Below are 25410 nucleotides of genomic sequence, written 5' to 3' on the forward strand. Positions count from 1 at the left end.
AACAAATCGGATAGGAAATGATGGGCGATGTGTCAATGATTCCTCTTATCTTCGCAATAAAAATCACAATCGTTTGTTTACAAGTCGATATATTTTTACAGAAAATTACAAAAGAACGTCAATACACTTGTTCCCAACTCTCGTCGTTGATGATTCTGAAACAATCTGTCAAATTGCGACTCATCCGGACTCTCAAATACAATTTGTTTATCACAGGTGGTACTCTTTTGATGCGAGCTGTTCCGGCCAAGTCTTCGAAATAGCAACCCTGGTTTACCCCAAGGTGATGATATTTTCGCACTGGTACTCCGGATTTTTTCTCGATCTCTTCGTCAAGTTCTTTCAGCATGTCGTGCTTGGACGGCAGCTCGAAATGTCCGTTGAGTGTTGACAAGAAAAAGCGAACCTGATAAAATTGTTGTGATTGATTGAAGGTTATGTAAATCATCTATCAATTGTGATTCGTGGAGAATTTGGATGACCTAGAACGTTGCATAAACGCAAATAGTCGTCACCAAAGGTCGCAATATTTCCAAATCTGGACGAAAATAGCGGAAATGTGCTTGAGATAATTACCTGTATGTCGAATAAGGGAAAGGGGCAGACCGTGAAGGGGAGTCCGATGAAGGCCAGAGTTGGATGTTCTATGCTGACGATTTGCTTGTACAGGGGGTGGACGTAATTGTCGACGATTTTGACTCCACAGGTGCTAGACAAAAAGGGAAAAGTGTAGTTGTAGCCAGTGCAGAAAAGGATATCGTCGATTTCTTCGCTGGTTCCATCTTCGAAAAAGGCTCTGCTTCCATTTAGTCTTGTTACTAAGGGTTTTTGTTCTAAGGAGTCAGGCAGTGGTAGTACTGCTTTCGATTTATGACTGAGATACACCTAAAACGTTCGTTATCAGATTATAGTTCGTGTTGACATTTCTCTAGTATACTTTAGCCGCCACCGCGAGAACCTGCTGCGAGATGTCCAGACCCGAAGGACCAGCCCCCAGGATCAAGACCTTTTTATCCTTGTAACAATCTGGGGATCTATAATCGTGACTGTGTCTGACACGTCCGGCGAAATTATCGGCTCCGGAGATTTCAGGTGTGAAGGGGTCTTTATAATGACCATTGCAGACAATAATTGCATCGTAACGACCAGTTTCCTTTTGTTTACTTTTGACATCTTCGATTTCGACCAACCATAAATCATCCCGCGGCTCAATCTCCACTACTCGCTTGTAGAACTACAACCGTTTATTGTTTACGAACGTTATCACTTGTTATTCAATTAATACTTTGATATGAGGTTCGATCTGGAATTTTTCTGTGTAGTTTCTGATGTAAGCCAGAACGTCCTCTTGCGGTAAATACGATTTCTGCCGGTCGGGGTAGGGGAAATCCTCAAAGGCCATCAGTTCTTTTGGTAAATTAGTTCTATTGGTAAATAATCGTGACCTTTGCGATTTCCACGGAATTAAAACACTGACCTTAGACCTTTATACATAGACGAATGGATTGGGACGCCGTTTTCGTCGCAACCAGTGCTGTCGGTGTAGTTCCAGGTTCCTCCCACGTTTCCGGTTTGCTCAAAGATATCAACGGAGACGTTTTCGTCCAGACAGTGCCTTCCGGCACACAGTCCGGCCCCTCCCGCTCCAATTATTGCGATTTTCATGGCACTAACTGATAACAACGATAAAATTAATTATTAACCTTCATACTATTTTATGTAGTACACTGGATTTATCTTTTCACTAGTTATCTCAGTCTGGGAGTCTCAATTCATTGTCTTAATTTCTAGTGATAACGAATTTGTTTGTTTGAAATTGTCACCAAGCAATTCCGTCTGAATTTTATCGTGTTACTACGTCTCTTGGGAGTTTTTTTTTATCACCGGAAACTTTGGTCCGACGCAATTATTCATAAGGTCTAAAAAACAAGGTAGCAGTAGTAGAGTCTGCCCGGACTTTTAAATAGAATTATCGTGGATGTATTTATTCATAATGATTTATAAGACTGTCAGCGAGTGATAAAACATTTGCATAAACAAATTGACGAATAAATAATTATTAATAAACTTGTGAAATCTGGACTGGATTAGATGTGCAAAAGTTTTTTTTTGTTGTCTGTAAACAGACCAACGGATATTTCCTACCGAAAAATTCCTAACGGTCAACAAAGGAAGATTTCTGACAGGAACTTGTTAGAAGTTAATTGAAACAACACGATCCGGGTTTTGAAATCCTCTTATGATCCTTTTTTATTGATAAAAAAGTGAGTCTAAAAATATACAATTATGTAGAGATTCCGACAGTTAGAGTACTTGAGCACAAGAATTTACAACAAAACAAATATGAAAAAGAGAGATTAAATGTTTGCAAATTTAAATTTACAGCGCTTTGAAAAAAAAATCTCGCTGAACTATAGCTACGAAAAAACGCGTTTTCCTCGAAACTATGTATTTTGTATTAAGTCAAAACGTTCTCTTTCTATTATTTTTATGTTAGTGAAAAGTTAAATAAAAACGAAAAGAAATAGTTATTTATATTAGAGTACGGTAAGGGGATTTTACAGCGCGAAAACTAGGTTTCAGGCACGAGGCAAAACCGAGTGCCTGATTAGTTGGAGCGCTGTAAAATACCTACCGTACGACATTTGTATTAGATTTTTCGGCTGAACAAATGTTTTTGCAGTTTTTTATGGAATAACAAATGTCAAACTTTTTGACATACAGAAACAATATCATTTTTTTTAATTCCTGGATTTTGTCTATCATAGTGCGGTGTACCTCAGCAGTCTGTTCTAGGCCCATTCTTATTTCTGCTTTTTGTTCGTGACCTGTCCCTGTTACATACAAAAATACTTTGCAATATTCGCAAATCACAACGAGCAAAATATGTAATATTTTCAATGTTTTAAATAAAAACGCAATCATTTCAAGAACATTAGACAGAGAAAATAGATCTTCGCGAGCGATTTGTTTCAGTTGATCGTTATACTTAAACGGAATTCTCTTCATTCAAGATTTCTTTATAAGTATAAAGTCGACGTATCCTTTTTTGAATCCATTACCGCAACTCATTAATAACAATTTTTCTTGATCTTCCATTAATTACTTCACTGTATGATTGGTTGTCTACATCTGAAACATGAATTATGGCACTCAGTCGAGAAATATCGCTCTGGAGGAATTTTTCCTTCCGAGTTTCACGAGCAGGTTCGCGCTACGGTCGTCTTAGAGAACCTGTATCTATCGAATGGTATGATGATTGATCAGAACAGATAGTATCTGCATTGACTGATGGCCTCTCAGATTCCACGAGATGCCGTACCATCCTAATCAATTTACTCTTAAGCCGTCCTTTCAACCCGTCAAAACTTCCACAAGAAAACAACCTAATGGATTACAAAATCCCGACGTACCATTGAAATTGGTCCGGCAGTTGGTCAATTGATGTCAACACGCCATTCTTCCATTCACCACCAACACCATTGCTCAATATCTCGTTAAACTCATTTCAGAGAAAAAATCGTCCCGGAAGCGCGGCGCGCGATGCGATGAACCCGGAGTTTTGGGATTTTTTGCTTTGTCGTTTTCCGGGAGTGCCCTGGAAGGAAGAAAAAATGGCGATAGGTGCAACGGTGTCGGATGCAAATAAATCGCCACCTAAATGCCATTGTATCTGAATCGTGTACTGGCGAATGGGAAATTAATTCAAGAAAACAGCTCGACTGCACATTTCCGAGTTCGTATTTCAAATTATCGCCGGATCTGACATGTACAACACCTGCTCGGCGTGCCTGTAAGAGAGCGGGTGCCCTAGGTGCGATACTCCCATCGTGTTGTTGTCTTCTGGTGCGCACTCTAACCGAATGTACATTTGCACATCGCCGTGTCGTGACGCACTCGACGACTAATCGAATCCGCAACGGTTGCCAAGCGGAAAAATCGCTGTTTTGACAGGTCGGCTCCGGTCTGGGACGCTAGCTGGGAACGACGATAACTCTTTCACCGGACTTTTTGTCGGAGCTTTCGCGGGTACGGCACTGATGCAGGTGTAAAATTACCGTTACTAAGTGAAGGTTAATTAGAGAAACCTTTCCGATCTCACAACAATTCTCGACGAACAGGAAAAAATACAACCGCATGTTTGCTAATTGCATCAACCGGAGGAAACGCTCGCTTCTTGATCAGATCGCAAGCTTCGACCGAGCGAATCTCTTTATTAGGGGATTTTCTCGAAAAATCGAGATCGTTACAGATTTGGAGGAGGAGGATTTTTGCCGCGGACACCGTGGGAGCGTCTCACGTGCGTTGGCGGAGTCAGTGAAGTTAATGTCTTTGTTACTTCAATCTATCAGATCTGTCGCTTTTCCCTGTCATCCGGGAAATTGTAATATATGGATTTGATTGGGACTTTCGTTACGTTTGTATCCGAAGTAATCAAGTCACGTCGATTCATCTTATTTTGATTAAATAATAATTTAAGTCGGTTAAGTTATGACGCTATAAACTGGAGCTGTATACCCAACAGTTCATAATTTATTAAGTACATTCTGTTCTCTATTGATACTAAACTCTTTATTTGTGCACAATGTATTCTTCGCTGTTCGACAGTGGCGTACAGTTTTTCTTCTCTTTTTGATAAATTACTGACTGCTCGTTACACAAACTTGATCAAGTACTAAGATTCTTTGAAAAACAAAAGACTCAGAATACCAGATCTAGTTTTAATTTCTACAAAACTGGCTATGGAGAAATCTTCACGTTTACTTTAAATATTGTCCCAAATAAAACATCCTTCTTTGGTCTAGATCATTATTTCACAAATCCCAAATATTTTAGTTTTGGAATTATTTCCTTTCTAATTTTATTACGTGCGCTGCAGTTCTGTTCATCCCGCAGAAGTTCAATCAAGTTCAAGTCTGGATCTTGAGAAACCACTCCATGTTTTGCAATTACTTTTATGTGATGTTTTTAATTCGAGGTACTTTCTACAGGTTGAGACAAAAGTTAAAGGATTTTGGAATTTCTGATCGTTATACTGTGAATTATTTTCTTTTTTTCTTGATTTTTTGAAAATTTTGAAGAGCTGGAAAAATTGGCTGTGCGTTCCTTTCATTAAGGTGATCTTTCATAATAATTATTTGTAGATCAAGGCCACGAAATCATTTTTTAACGTACTGAAAGAAAAATCGAAGATTTCGCGGCTTAGGTGTACACAACATTTTTTGTGCAACAGAAAATTTGTAATTATTATAAAAGGAACAAGCAAAACAAGAAAAAGATGCACTTTTTGGCCTTTGCCAGTGTTCCAACATTATCTTTAAAGTCAAATTATAACACTAAAAAACTTTGAGAAACGAAAGATCTGAATACCTACAGAGCAAATGAAGGTTCTTAAAAGAAACCAATTTTAAGTAATGCCGGGGAACTTTATTACTTGTAATGATAGGGCTTTTAACAACTTTAGTGAGTACATTCATTTCTTGGCAACGTTATTTTCGCAACATTGATTACCTCATTATGAGTAATTATAGGTTTTTTTGATTCACAGAAGAAGTCAAATCTGTTTATTATATTCTAATAACTACGTTTTTAACCAGACTACCTTTAAGAGTACCTAAGCACAAAAATATTATATATTTACGGTAACAAAATTGTACGACAGAATTAATTTATTTAAAGTTAAATTGCAATAAAAAGATTTTTTCAAATTTCAAAAAACCAATCGATATTTTTAAGTTTATCGGCTAAGGACAGTAAATTTCTAGACTTTTTTTCAAAATGTATTAAAACCGCAGATGAGACTTGTTCATGAATTCACTTGTTTATTCATTTTCCATTTCAATTTGGAAAATTGATAGTAGTGCTATGGGGCTAGATCAGCACCGTAAAGTGGATCATTGAATGGTCGATTTAATTCTTTGATATTTCATTTGGAATTGTCTCACCTCTTCTTCTAGGGACATGCTGCATCAGAACAATGCCATAACATCAACTGTGACCTTGACAAAACACTACGGAAAGAAGAAGCACTTCTCTTAACACATTCACATTTTTTTCCCTTTTGGAAGAATACAAAAAGTCATTGGATCTCATTATTCCTAACAAAATGTACGTGTGGGATCTTCAGTTCATTTGTTTAGAAGAATCTTGATTCTAACTTTTTGACAGTCAACCACCACTCTTCTTTCTTTCTTCACTACGAGTATCCACTTCAGCAAAAATCTCCGGAGAATTTTTTTTCTTCAACGAGCTTCTTTGATTCATGAGAGGAGAGCAATCTCTACCAACACCTCTTTAATATTCTTTTTTGGTATTTTCTAATGGCAGAAAGACACCTCACCCACTCTCGGCAGATAATAATCTGGCCGGAAACTTTTGAACCTTCCACGCAATAATTTTTTGCCGCTTCATTTACCAAACCACCTAACTGTCTTACAAAGGTTACTCCGGAAACATGTATCCTTATAATTAATTAACAAATGATCATTGACAGATCCAGATAAGCCAGAATCTGGTACCTAATTAATGAACCTAAAGTCCGACCGGTACTGTGATTGATTGTTTCGAATTAGTACAGTTACAATCATTTCGTCGTACAATAACTAACAGAAACGAAGCGGACGCACTTGCATTAAATAAATTGGTGCAATGTCAATCCTTAACAGGAACACATCTACAGGATGGGCAAGTACTAAGGTCACGTTACGTGTCACTGTACAGTCACGTACCAAAATATAGATTACTGTGCACGTATTTACCCGTGTATATATTATTCTACAACACTCTCCCGCATTATCTTCTTGAAAAACAGACTCGCTCACAACCCATCCATATATCAACTTGGACAACTCGCGTTCGCTTGCGCTGCCTCTTTATTAAATCCACCTAATTTAACTACGTATATATTTTTTCCGTTCGATATTGTAACAGATAAGTGTATTACTCTTGTTTGATGTCACAAAATAATCTATCGACCAGTTTTCGATAATTAAAAACCATGTGTTGTCTTTTTTTCACTAAATGAAATCTAAAGCTGTGAATTTATAACAGTTGGCCTTATAATACATTTCTGGTGCCAATTAGGAGCAACCTGCATTATGCAGGTAATAAATTTATTGTCTCTACATGCTATCTTACATCGAGTTATGTTACAGCATTCTGCAACAGACAGTAATCAAATTTGAATTTTTTCCCGGTAGATGACGGAACGTGTTGTTGGGTTTTATTTTTGTCGCGTTTTGCCAAAGCACCACCGGAGTTATTGCATTCCGCCCAAATTATCCGCGTGTAATTCTTCGTTTTCGGTTCGGTTTAATGAATGTCTTACCGTAATGAAAAAATCCACTGTTCGTTAAAAGTTAAACCACGACCACAACTGAAGTACACCGAAACTTTGAGGTTAAAGTGTTAACCCGTCGGGTGTACGAGGGTCGTCACAAAACTTATCTCAAGGACTCGATTCAGTTTTTTGTTTGCTTTCTAACATTACACCGTTTTTATTAGTAAATGTCTGAAGGTTTGTCAACGAGCATGAGTGGTTTCGAAGTATTCTACAATTTAATTAACTAATTAAATTTAGTTAATGATGTAAACTTTATGGTCGTTTGTCTTGTAATTGGAATTGCATATTCTGTTACGTTTCAACGACCTTGTTATCATCTTTTTACTTGGTTGATATCTTGATGAAATCGTTCACGTTGCTTCGCTCCCAGCAGCTGCAAGATTTTTGACCAAAGTACCCCAAAAAAATTAAATCCAACACTCATATTACGTCTTACGTTGGATTTTATTTTAGTTTTATGCTTACTTTTTCAAAAACTACTGTAGTTCCCGTAGATAAGGACATGTTTAGTGACCACTCATTTTTGTCACTTCTTATTCACTGTAAATTTTTTTCCGCACCACAGATTGATGGGACTGAACTAAGTAGTGCCTTTTCAAAATTGAAGTGCGCCGTTGCTGTGGACATGGTTTGTGCTTTTAAATTTAACCCAGGCGGCATTAATGAGGCTGCTTCGAGGTGTTGTTGATTTTTGTGATGGCATTCAACACCTGTTGGTCGTCCATTTTGTGCAATTACCTTACGTCAGATCGTCGCAGTTTGGGACGTGGCTGTTAGATCGTTTGAAAAATCGCCCCCAGGTAGCCTCATCGTCATGCCAAGAAAAGCATACGAGTGCAAAGGGTAAAAGCATGCGAACGGCACAACAGCGTTGATGACTTAGTGGCCTGTTCGAGCGCATATAATTTTTCGCGTTCTCGATCATAGGAGGCTGCCATGCACGTGTTTACAGCAAAGATCGTGAGAACCGGCGCTCTTCCTGGCAGAAATCCCGCAATGTTGATGCGTGGACTGCTTCCTAAACACTTGTTCGATTTCCATTGGAGGTATTATGCATAGAATAAATGTTGACGGGGCAGTGGCGGCGGCGGGACGTCGATAAATCGGAGGAAAAGCGACGTTAACGGTCATCAAGTCATCTTTTTTCTTAACGGACAGTAAACGTCTCTAAATTAACGTTTATGTACGGTGCCTGATGGCGGATGAGCGTGTTAAGTTGGAGGACACGAACTCATCGTCGCCATTCTTTGAGAGCGCCGAATTTGTCAAGCAATTAAAAATGGCAAGGGAATTGTTTCCGCGGGAATGTGTGACAACTTTTTGATTAAGGTTTAATGTTCTGTGCTAATTCACGTTACGGACATCTCAGACCGCATTACCCTCTTGACAGATTCCATAAACATCACGGTATTTTATGTACCTTTGTTCATTAATGTCTGCACCCAAGTGTACAGCATATCGAAAAAGTACAATTTAATTAAGCGAAGCTATAAAATAAACCACATCGTCGACTAGTTGGTATAAAGAAGCATTTATGGCTTTTCATGAACGTAAACTATATTATTTTATGATTTATTTAAGAGTTCTTATGTATCAGCATCGTTAATGGCGAAAAGGCGTCGTCCATCGCGGCCAACACTTTTTTCCCAGCGGCTCTATCGGAACCATAACTTTGTCACTCGATTGCGATTCCAATCCGATAAAATTCAAATGGGAAAATATCTCAGTCCGACCCTGGGACCGGTACGATTGTTGCAAAACTTGCACGGAGCCGCTTCCAACGTTGAGAAATGCTGTTCGTAATTAGTAGTTTGAAAAAAATTACAAAATCAAGATCACATTCTAACTAGCAGGGTTCAAAAGGTCTGAACCGATCAACTCTTGTCAAGTAGCGAAAAGTTTCCCCAGCGGGAGGTCCTTGCGGCTACTATAACTTCATAACGTCTGACGCGGCGGTCTTTTTTCACGTTATGTAAACGTACCCGCCGACGTACACAAAAAAACCGATCGAACACCGATGCAATAAAACAAAGAATACGTTCTTCATTTTCATTTGCATTACATCACTTTAAATTACACATTGACGAGGAAAAAACGATCTTGCCGTAATTATTTGTCAAAACTGATACGAGGGCCGTACATCAAATCTCTTTTTAAACGGTATTGGTTCATTTATCAAACGTCTATTGAGGCATTAAGAGATTGCCGGACACTCGAGATTTTTTCTAATCGATTACAACAATTAAGTCCTGGAAATGTGATTGTGTAATAAATATCTCCCTAAATGTTTGATTGATATCGCGGCATAAGCGAGTCGGATCGGTGTTTCGGGCTAGGAATTAATCATTTTGATTAAATCGCGGTGCTGGAGTGGACGATTTTACGTCCAGGAGTCGACGTGTCTGGTGGATACACAGGGTGGACCAGAATCGCAGAAAGATTCGCCAATTTAGCACAAAAAAAAAACAAGCAAAATACTGCAGGATTGAAGATTCACTTTGCAACGATGCAACATGTGATAATAATTTTCCTTTTATTAGATATTATTGATAATAATCAACTTTGAACTCGATTATCTTAAAAGTAAAATTTTCTGCATTTGTGTCTCTTGGCGTCCAGAATCCTCACTACAAATATCGGGTGTTCATTTAAATTTATCCTCAAAGTTGAGTCGATTGTGAACGCACCACTCACCACTCGTCACTCTGAAGAGTAAAAATACAAACAACGCTAAAAGTGAGGTTAAATTTAAGCAGCTGATCCGTGATCTGTAATCCGTGGTGCGTTCACAATCAATTCTTCAACGCTAACTTTGAGGAGGAATTTAAATGAACACCCAATATTTTGTCCTAATTTATCTCCTCGTGACTGCGAATTTTCCAAGTGATTAGTAAATAATAGAAAACGACCCGTAGGGGAGTTTTCTATGGGACGAGTGCGCCAATGCCCTTATAAAACGAGTTTTTTATGTTATTTTTTAGAATTTGCACCGTTGTTTTAATTTTTAAATACAAAAATTAAATTTTCAAACTCTAGGGAATTTTATAATAATTGGTAATTCAAGGTAATGGATGCAACTACATCTGCAACAGATGTTAAAAAGTAGAGTTTGAACATTAATATTGGAAGTTTTTTGGTGTAAATGACAATAATACACTAAAATATTTATAAAAATTTTCTTAGAGATCTATTAAACCACGAGTGCTTTAAGATAGCCATAAACGACTCCAAATTGAATACAATAATAGACCTATTAGAGACGCAAATTCTAAAAAAAAAAAAATTATAAAACTTCAAAATATGAATCAAGTAACGTTAATTTTCTAGTGTCATTGCGTAACTTAAATAACTTCAAAAAAAAATTTGTTTTCATTTGTATACACATGTTAATTTATTTGACCTTAAAGAGTTTGTTAATTTTTATTATTTCTTACATATCAAACTAGCTATTCTAAGAATAAATTAAGATAAAAAATAGTTTTCGTTAAAAAAAAATTCTCTTGGTTCAGAACCTACTTATCACGATTTTTTGTTTTTCTATTATACTAGTTTAATTTTCGTTTTAGAGCTTTTAAAACTCACCCTGTATTCTACTCAACAACTGAAGCAACTTCTGTCACACTAAATAAAAATATTACAGCACCATAAACTTTAAGTTAATTTTGACAAAGTCATCTGAATATCATCACGTAATAATGATCACATTTAACACTTAGGGTTTTTTTTCCAAATGTTAAAACAGTACGTTTGACATTAACTTTACTTGTCTTGTCTCAGAACGAATGCTTGTTCAAAACAGGTTTAGATTATTTAATTTAGTATTTATTACTGTAAGTAGGTAAATATTTGTAGAGAATACTAAGCACGTAGTAATGCAAGGACAGTGCAACAACATTTCTGTGAGCGATCAGGATTATTCAAATTTTTCGAATTGCGTTGCTTCAGTTTCGCTCTTCAAGTCGGTTTTTTTCGAAGAAAGGACGCTTCGATCACATCAAGAGTGAGTGGAACTTGGGAGCCTTCGTGCAGAGTACTCAGCAAAGAATTAGCACTTGTCGGGATTGTATTTTTAATTAAACAAACGACGGCCTCTTGTATTTTTCGCAAGACCGCCGACAGTTTTATTACACAATTTGACTTTCTTGCGAAGAGTGAGGTACTTTACATGGAATGACACGCCTAAACACGATTGAAATGTGAAAGGAAGCACACGGGAGCGATCCTGCCACCATAATGGGTGGTACTTATCATGGACATAACGTTTAATACCCAACAACGTCTCTCCCAAACGTTGTTCCGCGGATTAATGAAACGAACAAAGAGGAAATATAATTATTAATGGTGGATTTACAACCGTTGGGTAATAATCAGTACAAAATGCAAATGTGCAACTGTTCCAAAGATACGCCAACTCCGCTTTCCGGATTCCGCCGTTATTATAATGGTCAGTGTTAATATATTCTTCCGTTGTACATTCAACGACGAGACAAATTTATCGACGTTCGTTCCTGGACTGAGCGCAGTCCATAAGAAATCCTGTCGAGAATGATCAGGAAGAATACAGAAGATGAATGCTCGTACCCTGGTGGTAAACATAAGAACGGACGGTGACCACACTAGGATTCCTTGTGCATTTGACAACATTCCTGCTGGTTCTTTCTTCGGACACTTTTCCTTTCATTTTGTCTTTTCCGGAGGGTCATTTATCACATTTTATCTGAGCAAAGGTCAAGTAATTAAAAGTAGCGAATTTATCTTATCGAACTGGTGGTAAAGAGCCGGTTTTATGAGAAGCGGAAGTTCCAACTCCTGACATCTAACCCGACACAAGGAAACCTTGCAGATCTAGATCTGATTAATTTCCAATCAAATCAATTTCCGTCCCGTCGAAGGCGGCGTTATTTACGATCACTTCCCTGATTTTTCGCGAAAAATCCGTACCACGTACCTGTTTTTTTCAATGGTTTACAACTCACTTCGATGTAACGACGGTATTTAACATTTGCACTGTTAAGAAGCTCGTAATATTTATGTTTCTAATATAATACTGGAGCTTATTATCAATTACTTGCAACGAGGCCATTACGGTAGCAATTTATAATAATCCACCAATGTATTCTGATTGCTCATTAAGATTTAATGGAGACTTTTCGACGGGGAAAATTTATGTTCCACGTTGCATGATGCCATTTTAGACAAGGTTGCATTTTTACCAATCATGTAGATGGCGCGCTTTGCGACGAAACTGGAGAAGAGACTGGTGAGTGGTGAGGCATCATGCCGAGACGGATTCGAAAACATTTTCTTTAATTTGATTTTAATTCGGAATAAATCAGCAATTAAATTCGAATTGTGACCAATTAGAGTTGTAAAATTTGTCCGAAAGATCGTTCAGAGGGAATAAATTGTCAAAGTAGCTTCTCATTAATAGAAGGAGCGGGTATAAATAAATAATGTGGAAGGAAAATTGTTTTTCAGTTTATAGCAAAATCAGCTCGGCAAGTTTATAAATATTCTTGTTGAATTAATTTGCCAATGACTACTTTACAGCAACTTTGTCGAAGATGTACTTACTGAATGCATGAAGGTGCAAAAATTTCCGGCCTGAATACTGTCACACAGTAGGTGATGTGTCCTTTTGTTATACGCTTGCTTGTTAATTCTTACTAAGATTTAAGATTAGAAGTGAGTCTAGAGGCTAGAAATCATGCACTTTTCGGGACCTTGGTGAGATTAGATCCTGCATAGAGTTTACCACGATCTGCATCAATTCTGGAGGCATGCAATGCTTTTGTTTTCAATAGCATCGGACATACTTCAGTTATTCGCTAAATATAACAAAAATTATCAAAACGTGAATAGCAAACGATTACAACTTACAACTGTTTACTTTTTAACACTGAACGACCATCTTGCTAATTTTGATTTTGACATCTGACACACGCCCACAACGGGCGGCTCGTGTTACACCACAGTGGAACCGATTAAATATTGGGTAATAATTTCGCTATTTCGCTATTTTAGAAGAATATTTCGTGTAATTGATCATTTTAATTGATAAATAAATCGTGACAAATGCTTCAAATGATCTTAAATTTGACTCGGTCGCGGCGGCTGTGGACACTTCTACTCCTAGGCCTGGAAGTATTTCTACTCCGCACACAAACAAAATGCCACTTTAACCGTTTCTATGGAGATACACAAAGGCGCGATTTTCTACTGCTTGAAGATTAAAAAAATTCTTTATTTTCCCTGTTTGGTCAGAAACTTTTGGACTTTACTGTGTATAATATTTTTCCCACGAAGAACAAAAATCAATAAACCGTATTTTTTTGCAAAACTTTCCATTTCTATTTTGTCAGGTAGACTTAAATCACGTCGACTCAATTAATTTTGATTTGTTATGATTTTTACAATCGAGAACCATTTTATTTAATTAGCGTTCGGTAAAGTTGTTAGCACATTTAATTAAAGCATTCCAGTGTTGAATTCAGTTGTGGCAGATCATTTGACGTTATAAGTGCTCACTTATTTCTGTTAATTAATTGTAAATTTGGTTTCTTTGCAGCGGTAATGAAGAAGAGGAAAATAAGTCTACAGCTGTGATGGTAGTGGTCTCACAGAACGACATCTAAAGGTCAGTGGTTTTTATTATACTTATTATTTATTTGTATCGATTTGTATTTCTCTGTTGTTAATTGATTTTGAAAGTTGGTCAAAATTTCACATTTCAGAAAAGATTTGCGACCGTCTGTTGTTTGCTAATTGTTGGGAAATTCAAAATGGCATCTGCTTGTGAAACTCTCCAACAGTTCGATAAATTATTGTTCTAATGATTAACGCGATTAATAACGATAAATAGTATCCGATTTAAGTACAAGGCTTTCGGTCTGGGATTAAAAACGTGGAGGAGAATGTTGAGGTTGTATCAGATACGATAAATTTTCAATGGTCGGCTGGATAAAAAAGCACAACACAACAACACTTAACAACTTCCTCGTGAAGAAACGGAGGTAAGGGAACGAAATAACATATGGTAGCGCGAAGGATCGGCCAGCGCAAAAAGCTTGCCTTTTGCAAATGTCAAAATAAACAACAATCCAGAACCGTTTGCGGTTTGGTCGGAACTTGTTCAGCTTTGGCCGTCATTAAAGACGCGGTTTACCGCAGGATTTTTACCGGATCGTCCTTAAACTTGCGCAAGTTCCGCGTGGTGGTACCGACGGCGGTTCCCATAGCCCCCTCATGGGTGCCTATCTTCCGATTTAGTCGAAGTGGGACGAATGAGGCGGAGCCAGTAATGATCGCGAGATGAAATTCTTTGTCTGATCTAGCAAGACCCGACGATTGGCTGCAACGAATGAAGAACAACCGACAGCTTTCGTACGTCCGCAGTGCGAATATGCACCCTCGGGATTCCTGCTTCCTGCGGATGCGATGGGTTCGTGCGGTCGGATCGGTGCGGTCGATGCGGTGGAGGTTTTATTTTGCCCGAAACCCGTCATTATGTCTGGATTACGTGGCATTAGGAGTTGCTTGAATAAAGGCAACCTGCCGAGCGCAATGGGCCGCGGTAATTACGTTTGTTTTAATTATTAACACTACTCACGATTGTCGTGCTCTTCGGACTACGCTATTGTACCACAACTACGTGATCTTGCCAATTATTGCATATAATTGCAGACCACTATCGAAAACGGGAACTGGAATTGCACAATTTTTTCCGAGCGTTGCGGAACGGAAAAGCAGATGTTGGACAAATTCGACAACTCAACAATTTTCACAATTCTATAAAATCATAAAATCTTCTTATTTTCTTTACATATTTTTGTACATATTATATTTGGGTAAAAAGTTGTAGAATAAAAGAATAATTAGATTTTTTTTTATGCAGATACCAAGACAAAACATTAACATTATGTTTTCGTATCAGTGCATGAAGGATATTGTTTTTGTAAAAGTTTCAAATAGTTCTCGTATTATTATATCATGTTAGAAGGACGTTTACTGTATCGTTTGATGTAGATGATGAAATTATTAAAAAACACGACTTCGTGGACTCTAAATTACCAAAACAAGATTGATTTTATTAACATAAATAGTAACAAATGGTAAAATGTCAAAATAACCAGATAATTCCGTTTCTTCATCGGCCATGTCTGATATCTGCGTTTTAAAACTTTCCTTTGAAATTCCTACTTCCTGGTTTTTCATTTTGAGTTGGTTCTAGGATTCAGGGCAATCTTATGTGGAATGTCTTAACAAATTTGAAAGGAAACGCCGTCAGGTCAAATAAAATTATAATGAAAATGGACAAATCTAAAGACGAATCGAGAAACAAAGACTCAACTCTGTCTGTTATAGAATGTTATAATTTTGAAATCACCAAACTGTTCGGGAAAGTGAGGAACCTATGGAAATTCAATTGTTTGCAACATTTTTCCAGCGTAGAAAATGACACAAGAAACGTCTGACATTTTAACGAAATATAATTAGGTTAGAAAATATTTTTAATTTTTGTAGTGCATTCTCTCTATTTCCCCTCCACGGAAAATGACAATATGAAATTGGGAACAAGCTTACTATGTAACCTGTGTAACTCCGGAGAATAATTGGTTACCTACAAAAATTACTTTACAATGTTAACAGAATATTTATTTGAAGGCCCGATAGAAAATAAATGAAAGGTTTTTGGTTTACTATATCATTGTTTCACTTATGTGATCAGTTGATCACACAAACCCAACCACAGCCTCGTTGTGCAAACTTCACATTCGCGCGATAATATTTAAGAATATATTTCACTTGCATTTATAAAGAAACATTTTTATGGAAACAAAATATTTTTACTGTCGAAAATCGCGCCTCTGTGTATCTCTATAGAAGCGGTTGAAGTGGCTTTTTTCTGTAACCGGACTTCAAACACTTTAAATCCTAGGAGTTGAAATGTCCACAGGCGGCTCGACCGAGTCAAATGTAAGGTCATTTGAAGCATTTCTCACGATTTATTTATCAATAATTATTCGAAATATTTATAATTAAATCATGCCTATTAAAGAAAAGCCTCTAAAAAAGCGAAATGACGAAATTATTACCGCGAAAATAAACTTTAGACTTTAGTAGATTTTACCAATAAGTATTATTGAACCTTCAAGTACTAATAATATTGCAACAAGAGAACTAGGCATTATTTACCTACCTAAAAGAAAATAAATGAGTTCATGTCCAATTTTTTTTGTGCTTAAAGATAAAATAATATTCAGAGTAGAAGATTTTTTTGTGCTTCGCCCAGTTGCGGCCTCGACTTCGTCTCGGTCTTCAATCTCTTAGCTTCAACTTCACTTCAACTCGTAATGTCAGAGTTTTGGGTAAATAACTTAAAGTACTTTTTAATGTATTTTGTTGTTAAGTTACTATTTAATGGATATTTAATCTTTCTCATCGATTATAATAGTAGGTATATTAAAGAACGAGTTTTATAAGGGTTGATTTGGCGCACGAGTCCCAAGTGTAGAAAACGAGCCGTAGGGGAGTTTTCTATGGGACGAGTGCGCCAATGCCCTTATAAAACGAGTTTTTTAAATTAAATTAATTTAATTAATTTATGAATATCGACGGATGCAAGTCGGCAACAATCTTGATTATTATTTAGCAATAATTCTTGGTTAATTTAATTTTGCTATAGTCAATGTCACAAATGTTTAAAGGACAAAACCGATTAGTTATAAGATAATTGCAGTTTATTTGTATGCGTTCATCCTTCGAGTACGATTTGAAATGTGAGAAATTTTGTTTTCGAAAATAAATGAACACATCATTTCTATTTAACGCAAGAATCGATTTATTACCGTCGCAGATCAGTTGACGTCGTGGGTGCAACATATACGGCAATGTTTTTCTAGAACTGTATTAATGAAATTGTGTTTGAATACAAACAAGAAATGGAACAAACTATCAACTACCAACGTGTATGGTGTTTATTTTATTGGCAATTAATCCTGATCGAAACTGATCGTTGGCTGGAAGACAATTTACGTTTTAAATTAACATTGTAGCATGTTGTAAAACTGAAACTAATCTACGAGCAAAAAAAAGTGCTCTAATTAATAAAATTGTAATTAACCAGTTGAACGGTTGAATTGTTATTTTCATTATACAGAATTAAGATAACCAGGCAAGAAATGGACATTGTGGAATTTGCTCATTAAATGTCGGCGAAAGGAAAATAACGAATGTTCTTTTCCAGAAAAAAACGTATCGTTCAATTTCGCACCGAATTTAAAACAACTTACGTAACAAGAGGCGAAATAATAAAAAAGAACATCTTGATGAAGATCAAGAATCGTCGGGTTCGACGAACATTAATTATTTTCGTGGCGATTAGACGTGGAATTCGCCATGACTGGAACAGTTAGATTTAAAGAACGCTTAACCTTAATAAAGTGGATCAAATTTTTCGGAAATCACGACTTCTCAGGTGGTTTTGTGGAGTGCGGAGGAGCCGTTTGCGGCGTGGTCGAGTCGACGAGCACTCTGTGAACTTTCATAACACCGTGATTAATCGCCAACACGTATGGTTTGGAACAGTTACAGATAGAAAAAACCGATAGCTAATTACTATGGAATTACGGATTATAGACACGTAGTGGCCTTATTCTTTCTTTCGTTTTGATTCGGAGGATTTCATACTGTCAGAACACACCTGCATCAGGTTATTTATACAACGATTCACCTTGCAAAAGGACGACGTTTAACTGACTAAATTCGTGTTGCGTCACAAGAATTTTTACCCATCATCGTCTCTATTCACTTTTAGAACGACCGAAAGAAAGTTGAACGCGCCGACAGACACCCAGACGTGTAATGTGTAGATAACGAAACTTCTCTTGCATCAGACGGGTACACTCGAGATCGATGCGTTTTGCCAAGACATCATCAGGAAGATGATGGTGAAGAAGGAGCTGTCAACTGCGGCTTAAAGCAGAGCAATTTTAACCACCCCACAAAATTTGTACTTCAATGCGTATAAAGTTTTTAATTTTTTTTTATTGAAGTACAGTTGATCATGCAGAGAAACAGGAATTTTCAATATGGTGTGCTTCTTTAGAAAGATAATTCTTGAAACAAAGTTAAAAAAAATTAGTGTCCATTTTTTTGTTTTCGGTGTATGTAAATATGTACCTAGAGGTATTTTCATATTTGGTGGCGGAAACAAAAGACTGAGAAATGTCACAAAAATGTATTGTCAGTGTCAAATTTGTCATAAACGCCGTAAAAAGGAATGTCTAGGTAAATTTAAATTTTCGCTAGATAGATTGAAAAAACAAATTCTAAGGAAACCAATTTTTGTCAGTGCTTCAAAAGGAAAAGTTATTCTCATATAATCAAACGTATTACAAATTATTTCTCTAGTTCGACGATGAATAACTTTCTTATTGCCAATTTGCTGCATTTCTGTCACAATCACGAACGTCTTTGAGAAATTTGACACTGACAATACAAATTTGTGACATTTCTCAGTCTTTTGTTTCCGCCACTAAATATGAAAATATCTCTACATACATAGTTATACAATATACTTATTTTGACTACTCCATTTATGGAAGAAAATTGTTATGCATAGATATACATTGTATTCAAAATGTTTTTCTTTCTGAAAATTTTCCGCTGTGTTTATTTTTCAATTTTCACCGAAATCTAATTTTTCCTTTAAAATTTTCAAAAAGAAACTTTTTGATTCGTTCAAAATATTCCACATTTAATTTCAGATGACGATTCTGTCTTTTCCTATTTTGAGAGACGCATTGAATCTCTCTGAAAGAAGACTCCTTAGAATCCTATTTACAATTTGAAAATTTCTGTGCAGAATTTGCAAATTGAAATTTTTTTGAAATTTATATTAGGACTAGATATTATTTTTTTTTAAATGACTTGGTGAAATGTCCTTTAATTAAGGAAACGAATGTAAATTGTTGCTCGCTGCACTCGTGTGTGTAAACTTCCCACTTGGAAAAAAAGTACACATGTTGCATAAATTAATAGATATTCTTCGTTTTGATGAAATAAGTAAAATGAACATTTAAAAAAAATATATTTTAGTCTGTAACTGAGAGAGTTAAGACCAATTCGAATAAGATGTTAAGTGTTATAAAATGGAGCCCTATGTCCCAATCTTTCTCCGATTGAAAGTTCGTGCCGTTTTCAATCAGTCCGTTGTGAAATTTCGTTCCACTTTCAACATCTTCCAGACAGAAACGCCATTAAACCACGGTGAGATTAGAAACAGGCAAAGAGCGATGTTTTGGTGAAACTGTTGTTTAGCAACAGCAAATTAGAGTAATGGACATAATTATTTACGTCGGTGTGATTTAGGTGAGAAATTTAAGTGCACCGTCTAATTCGTACAAGTTTCGATGATTTATCGCAGATTATACCAAATCCAAAATCGTATTGACTGAATTCCAAAAAAAAACCGAACTAAGGCGCTATCAAAAATAATTTACAGGCATCAACCACTTCCTGAAAATGGTATCGCGGATTAATCTCGATACCTGGGAGAAATTCAATACGAGCGAACGATTAATTATCGTATTTGATTATTTAGTTAATGGAATTGGTCGATTAATCAAGAACAAGTAGAAAAGTATCACTGGAAATGTAATAAATTAAGAAGCACGAAGAAAAATGGACCGCTGGAAGTAACGGTTGAATTAAATTTTTTTCGCGTAAAAGGATTTTTATCATCCGTCATGTATTTATAGCTTGGCAATCAAGTTGTCAAATAAATAGCTATAATTATTACATAACTATTCTGGCCGGGTCGATAAATATTTAAATGGCCACGTTTTATGTCAACATAATCCGGAAACGGCGATCCTGAATCGAATTCGAGGTATGCGAACCGACAACAGTTTTACCCTTTTCAGGCTCGGATCAAGGATTTAATCTCCTCCAACCTGGGCAATAATTTATCGGTCTCGTTTTGACATTAGCTACTCTTGTTGCGTCATAAGAAATGGCAAACAGCAAGAGATGAATAGAGGTCGGGTGTGTACGGCTGTTATTACGATCCTGGAACCTTTGGTAGTCGTATAAATCAGTCGTGTAGATTGTACAGATCCTGCAACTAGACCAATACATATCGATCGTGAGGTTAAAAACTACCGGAAAAATCGACGAGGTTATTGCCTACAAGAGAGAATAATCCGAGGCAACACGCATTCGGGTTTCTGTATTTGTACACAAGTTGCGGTTCTTGCGAAATTGCACGACGGAAAAGACACCTGTGGGAAAGCCGCCACGATGCCGAGCTGGTTTTTAGCACCGGACTAGGGAAAGCGGGAAAAGCGCTCCGGTGGACCACCCGCGGTGACGAATTACCGATTCTCTGCCAGATTTCGAAGATGGTTCGAATTTTTATGCACGGCGGGGCAATAAAATGTGTTGACGTAAATTGTCAAATATTTTTATTGGATCTCGGATTTTGTTGTAAATGCGAATACGGTGGATCGCTTCCTGGTCTTCGGGATCATTAGATTGCTGACCGGCAGTTATTTCGCTGTGGTCCGAATTTTTCATTAAGTATTGTGCAACAATGTCCAAATTATAAACGGTGCGAGTGGCATTTACGTTACCCGGAAGCGCAGCACGGCAGACATTTTGTCGTAATTAATTCAAATGCAAGTGGATATGACGAAGAACGGTTAGTGCTGTCGTCAAGCTAACGATTTGGTTTCGAAATGAAAAATTGCTTTGACAAGGATAAAATTCGAGTTTTGCGAATAAGTTTTTTCAAAAGCACGTTATGTGTATTTAAAAAGTAACATCTCGTGTTGGTTGTCCGTTGGAATGTGAATTCTAGATTCTAAACTTTAGATTACACTGTTATATATTTGTTTCAACATCTGAGTGTGCTAGTTTTCGTATTGTAAAGATCAGGTGTAGCCTCCAACTGTCACAACAGTCTAGTAATTTACATTTTGGCAATATGGAAATTAGGAATCGCCATAATCGTTGTCTTTACATTTTTTCATATAGTACACTACGTTAAAGAAATAACAAATTAATAAAATTCTTTGCTTTTTTCCAATGTTTTGATTTAAGATCTGTACAAATGGGCAAAGACCAGAAGCTAATTTGGCTCATTTTCTATCTACATAAGAAACAGTCTTTTTCCTGTTTTTGTAATAAGTTAAGTTGTCATTTTTTTGAGCGTGAAATTTAAAGAATTCTAAATTTTTCAAATACTCAAGTGTCAGATTTGAGTGCCCAATCTGTTAATGAGGTTTCGGTAAATACGAGGAAGTGATTTATGCAATTTTTTGTTTGGTAAATTTTTACATAAAACAAACAAGAATAGAAATTTTTTTCTTGTCTCAAATTAGTTGTGAAGAAGATATTAAAATTTTTGTGTAATGTTAATATTTTGGTTTTTTATGTCTGACTGTCTGGTGTGTTAAAAGCACTTGGATGTGTAATTTGGATAGTTTTCAGTCTTTGAAATTAAATTTCAACCCATAAGAATACAGGGTGACTTTGAAAGTTGTGCAGATATTTTAACCAGTGGTAGAACTCCACAATAGGTAACGCTTGAGCCAATAATGGCTTATTCAAACGTTGATATTTTTCGAGAAAAAGGGGCTGAAAGTTAAAAAAAAACTTTGTGAGCCACTGAATTTTATTTAAAAAATGGGTGAAACAAAATCATAGTAGACTTTTTTTGTTGTCATTTAATTCAAAATTAAGTCATTTTGACAGAACTTCAATCTTAACTTCAATTTAAATCACAAATGTCTTTCACCGACCTGGAGAAAACTAACATGGTTTTGATCAATTGCGAAGCCTATGGACATTCAGAGCTAGCATGGCAAATCTACGGTGAAAAGTTTCTTCAAAGGATACTTACCAATGCACGAACCTTTGTAAAAGTTGTGCAGCATCTTCGCGATTTCGGGCGTTTCGAAATGAATAAGCGCGATCTTGGTCAAAGACGAAATTCTCCACGAAATTAAAAACCAGTCACGAACAAGTATGTACTCCTCGTCTTGCAAATCACCTGGGAGTTTCTCATTTTGTAGTTTGGCTGCGAGTTCAAAACGCGGCTCAGGAAATGCTTCAAAATCGAGTTCGGTTTTTTGGATACGTTATGCTGAAGCTTGCATTGCTAACGATGGCAGGCATTTTAAACAATTTCTTTGAGGTTTCATTTTATGATGCTTTTACTCATAATTACAGTCTTTTTACTTTGTTGTTTAAGCCTTTGTTGTTTTTATCATCACTTTACAAATTTTATCAAAGATTCATGATAAAACTCAAAAATATTTAACGATGGAAACCAAACATTACCTCGATTGATAGAAAAACTTGGCATTTTAGGTTGGTAGTACGTCACAACTGTCCGCCAAATTTGAAATTTTTCAGCGGTTCCCAAACAAACTGATTCCTTTAATTCTCTTGTAAACTATTAACATGTGTATAAGGCAAGTTGGGTTATTTTGCCTTCTTTTAACACGTACTACCTCAGGTACACATACGTACACCACTTTCAAAGTCACCCTGTATATTATTAGTACGTCAAAGTATACATGTAAATACTTTTGGCACCTTTTTATTTAATATACATTTGCATAAAACAAAAAAGGAGACATTTTTTTCTTCTCTATAATTAAATTAATATTTAATTAGAAGTAAGTATAACATATACACACTCTGTTTATTATTATTAACACTTGTATAATGTGCAAGGAGGCAGTTTGGGTACTTTTTGAACTAAGCGTTTGATCCATTATTGGTATAGTTGTCCCAGAGCTGCAGCGATTTTATGGCAGGGTATCATTGTATAAAAGTTAACAACACCGACAGCCACAGCTACAAACCCCAATAGTAAATTCATTCAAGTACTACCCTGTAAACTGACAGGTCCAGAAGGAAAGTGATGATTGTCAGAGGTCACTTATCGGCATCTCTATAGACGTAGGAAGATCTATTGCCCTGCCATAAAATCGCTGCAGCTCTGGGACAACTATGGGTGCTCAGATGTAGAATGTCAAATGTAGGGTTTTGAGCGTGGAATTCGGTCACACCAGATGGGACAGTTTATAATCACTGACGAAATTTGGATGCGCTGACGTGTAGCAGAGATTTATCAAGTTTGGTAAGGTGGAAGCTTTAAAATGTTGACATTTAAGATGATTGATTTGAAAGAAAAATTCGGTTTTAGTCAACCTTTTGAATCACCGAGTCCAATTCGTTCCATCAAACAACTGTCCATTCCTAATGGAAGTAAAGAATTCGTTGCAGCAATTGATGATTATTTTACACAGCTTACGGACACGTAAATTAAACACATGCCAACAGCTCGGACATCTAAAGCAAAAATGATTTTCTATAATAGAAAGAAATTGTGAAAAAAATTGTTATGTGATGAAAGAAGACTGCCCAAATCTGGTGGTGTACGGTGAAGGGCATGGAGATGGTAGGAGCAAGAAAGTCAAGAAGGAAGAAGAAAATGGGTGGGCATTTGATTTATTAAATAACAAGGTCAGGAAAGAAACTCGGTTAACTAATGAGATTAAGAATTGTCAGTTTTAGACCATGAGGAAACCTATCATTATTTTTCCATTGCGAATTTGAGTCGACCCCGCTAGACATTCCGAAAATACCAATTAGAAAAGGGAATTATTAATGGGTTCGACTTTTCAATAAATGTCTAACCAGTAATTTGTAAACTGTAAAAACTGTAACAGATGGTGTTCTTTGATAAACGTCAATTAAGAAATGCCAAATTACATCTCACCACTAATTAGCATCCTTGCATCAATAAAACGTAATTAACGACAGTTTGTGTGGATCTCCTTCATTTTTCTAAATCTGTCTAGCAGTTGATTGGTTGTCGTCCATTTCTCTTGCACCCGTTCCACTCCCGTCCGTTGTTACTTTTCGACTACTTTTACTGGTTCACCGTCGTGATTCTATTTACTGTTACCCACCACAAATTACGTCTGATGTTAAATGGTGGATTTATGTTTCATGCTTAGTAAAGCAGAGAAACGATGAGATAATATGTGCAATTAAGTGCAAAGCTATGAATCATCTGATTTGTGAAAAAATCACTAATGATGGTGGCCATCTACTCGACGTTAATTCTGTTCCGGAGTACCTACCAGTGATTAGGAGAGTACTGCCGCTGCGATTTTAACATTGTAAACACGCACCTCGGTGAATGTTTGACGGAGGTCGAACTTGTTTGGACAACACGAACCGTTTCATTTACAAATGAATCAGAATATCGTGACCCTATTATGCTCGCCCCCGAAGAAGCCAAAAGGAATGGAAAAAATGCACCCAAGACAAACACCACGCTTTGTCTCACCCTGAACGTACGTGTCGGGCATTAATTTCTCGTCGTGATCGGCTGATTTATGGCGGTCATAAATTTGTAACGAACCAATCCGTCCAGAAGTATGAAATTATGAATGATACAAACGTGGGACGTGTGAGAATGTTACGTTATCATTATCTCTCCCAGAAAACTGTCATGCTCTATTCATAATTTAGAACGAGCTCAACTTAAGTACCAGTAATTTCAGGGTGCTCCCGTAATTAATTCGAAATTATAGCGACAAGCGGAAGCCCAGATGCGAAATTGATGGTCGTTTCGACGTTTAGCGTCCACGGTTCTTTTCCCATTGCGACAGCGAAGAGATTGTGACGAAAAGATTTTTTCGGCCGTCTAGTGGTACTGGCAAGTCGATGGTCCTGATTCGGAGGTTCGTGTCCGTGAGGTAGTTGAAATGGTCACGAACTTGAGCAATGCCCTAATGACCTGCGACCCGGCCAGAGTTGGGAGCTTCGATGCCCTCCGGTGTCAATTTACTCCTCGTTTTTGTAACTCGCCGAAGATATTAACTCGTCAATTCGGTACGAAATTAAACGGCAGCCGGCCGGAGATGAACATGTTGCCGCTCCAAATGAGAACTGCTCGGTGGAAGACGAAGTTGCCAAATTTGCGAAATTTCCGAGCAGCCGAGATCACGACTTGATGATTTCGACTGTCGTGGAATTTTTAG

At 36.9% G+C, this 25410-nt stretch overlaps 2 protein-coding genes across 8 annotated transcripts in view; one reads left to right on the plus strand and one right to left on the minus strand.

Moving 5' to 3' along the window:
* The window catches only part of Ser (Serrate), a 188298-nt gene that overhangs the window by 17737 nt on the left and 145151 nt on the right, over positions 1–25410 (plus strand). The window contains exon 2 of one of the 2 annotated variants that reach the window (XM_069038603.1): positions 13911–13979. The gene's annotated coding sequence lies outside the window, so the exon portion shown is untranslated. Of the gene's footprint in view, positions 1–13860; positions 13980–25410 lie in introns of those variants that run through there. The other variant, XM_069038605.1, reaches the window with a different exon arrangement.
* LOC138123801 (uncharacterized) lies at positions 73–24165 on the minus strand. Of its 6 annotated transcripts, none has more exons than XM_069038619.1 (6): positions 24138–24165; positions 1478–1673; positions 1286–1424; positions 938–1234; positions 577–885; positions 73–406 (listed from the first exon to the last, which is right to left on the minus strand). In XM_069038619.1, the coding sequence occupies exons 1-6, from the start codon at positions 24148–24150 to the stop codon at positions 119–121; spliced, it is 1242 nt and encodes a 413-aa protein (XP_068894720.1). In that variant the 5' UTR covers positions 24151–24165; the 3' UTR covers positions 73–118. The 6 variants fall into 6 exon arrangements, with proteins under 6 accessions (XP_068894720.1, XP_068894721.1, XP_068894722.1 ...); XM_069038620.1 differs by lacking the exon at positions 24138–24165 and adding an exon at positions 10925–11127; XM_069038621.1 differs by lacking the exon at positions 24138–24165 and adding an exon at positions 7328–7465.

This window comes from Tenebrio molitor, chromosome 2 (assembly GCF_963966145.1).
Source record: "Tenebrio molitor chromosome 2, icTenMoli1.1, whole genome shotgun sequence".
Taxonomy (NCBI): Eukaryota; Metazoa; Arthropoda; class Insecta; order Coleoptera; family Tenebrionidae; genus Tenebrio; species Tenebrio molitor.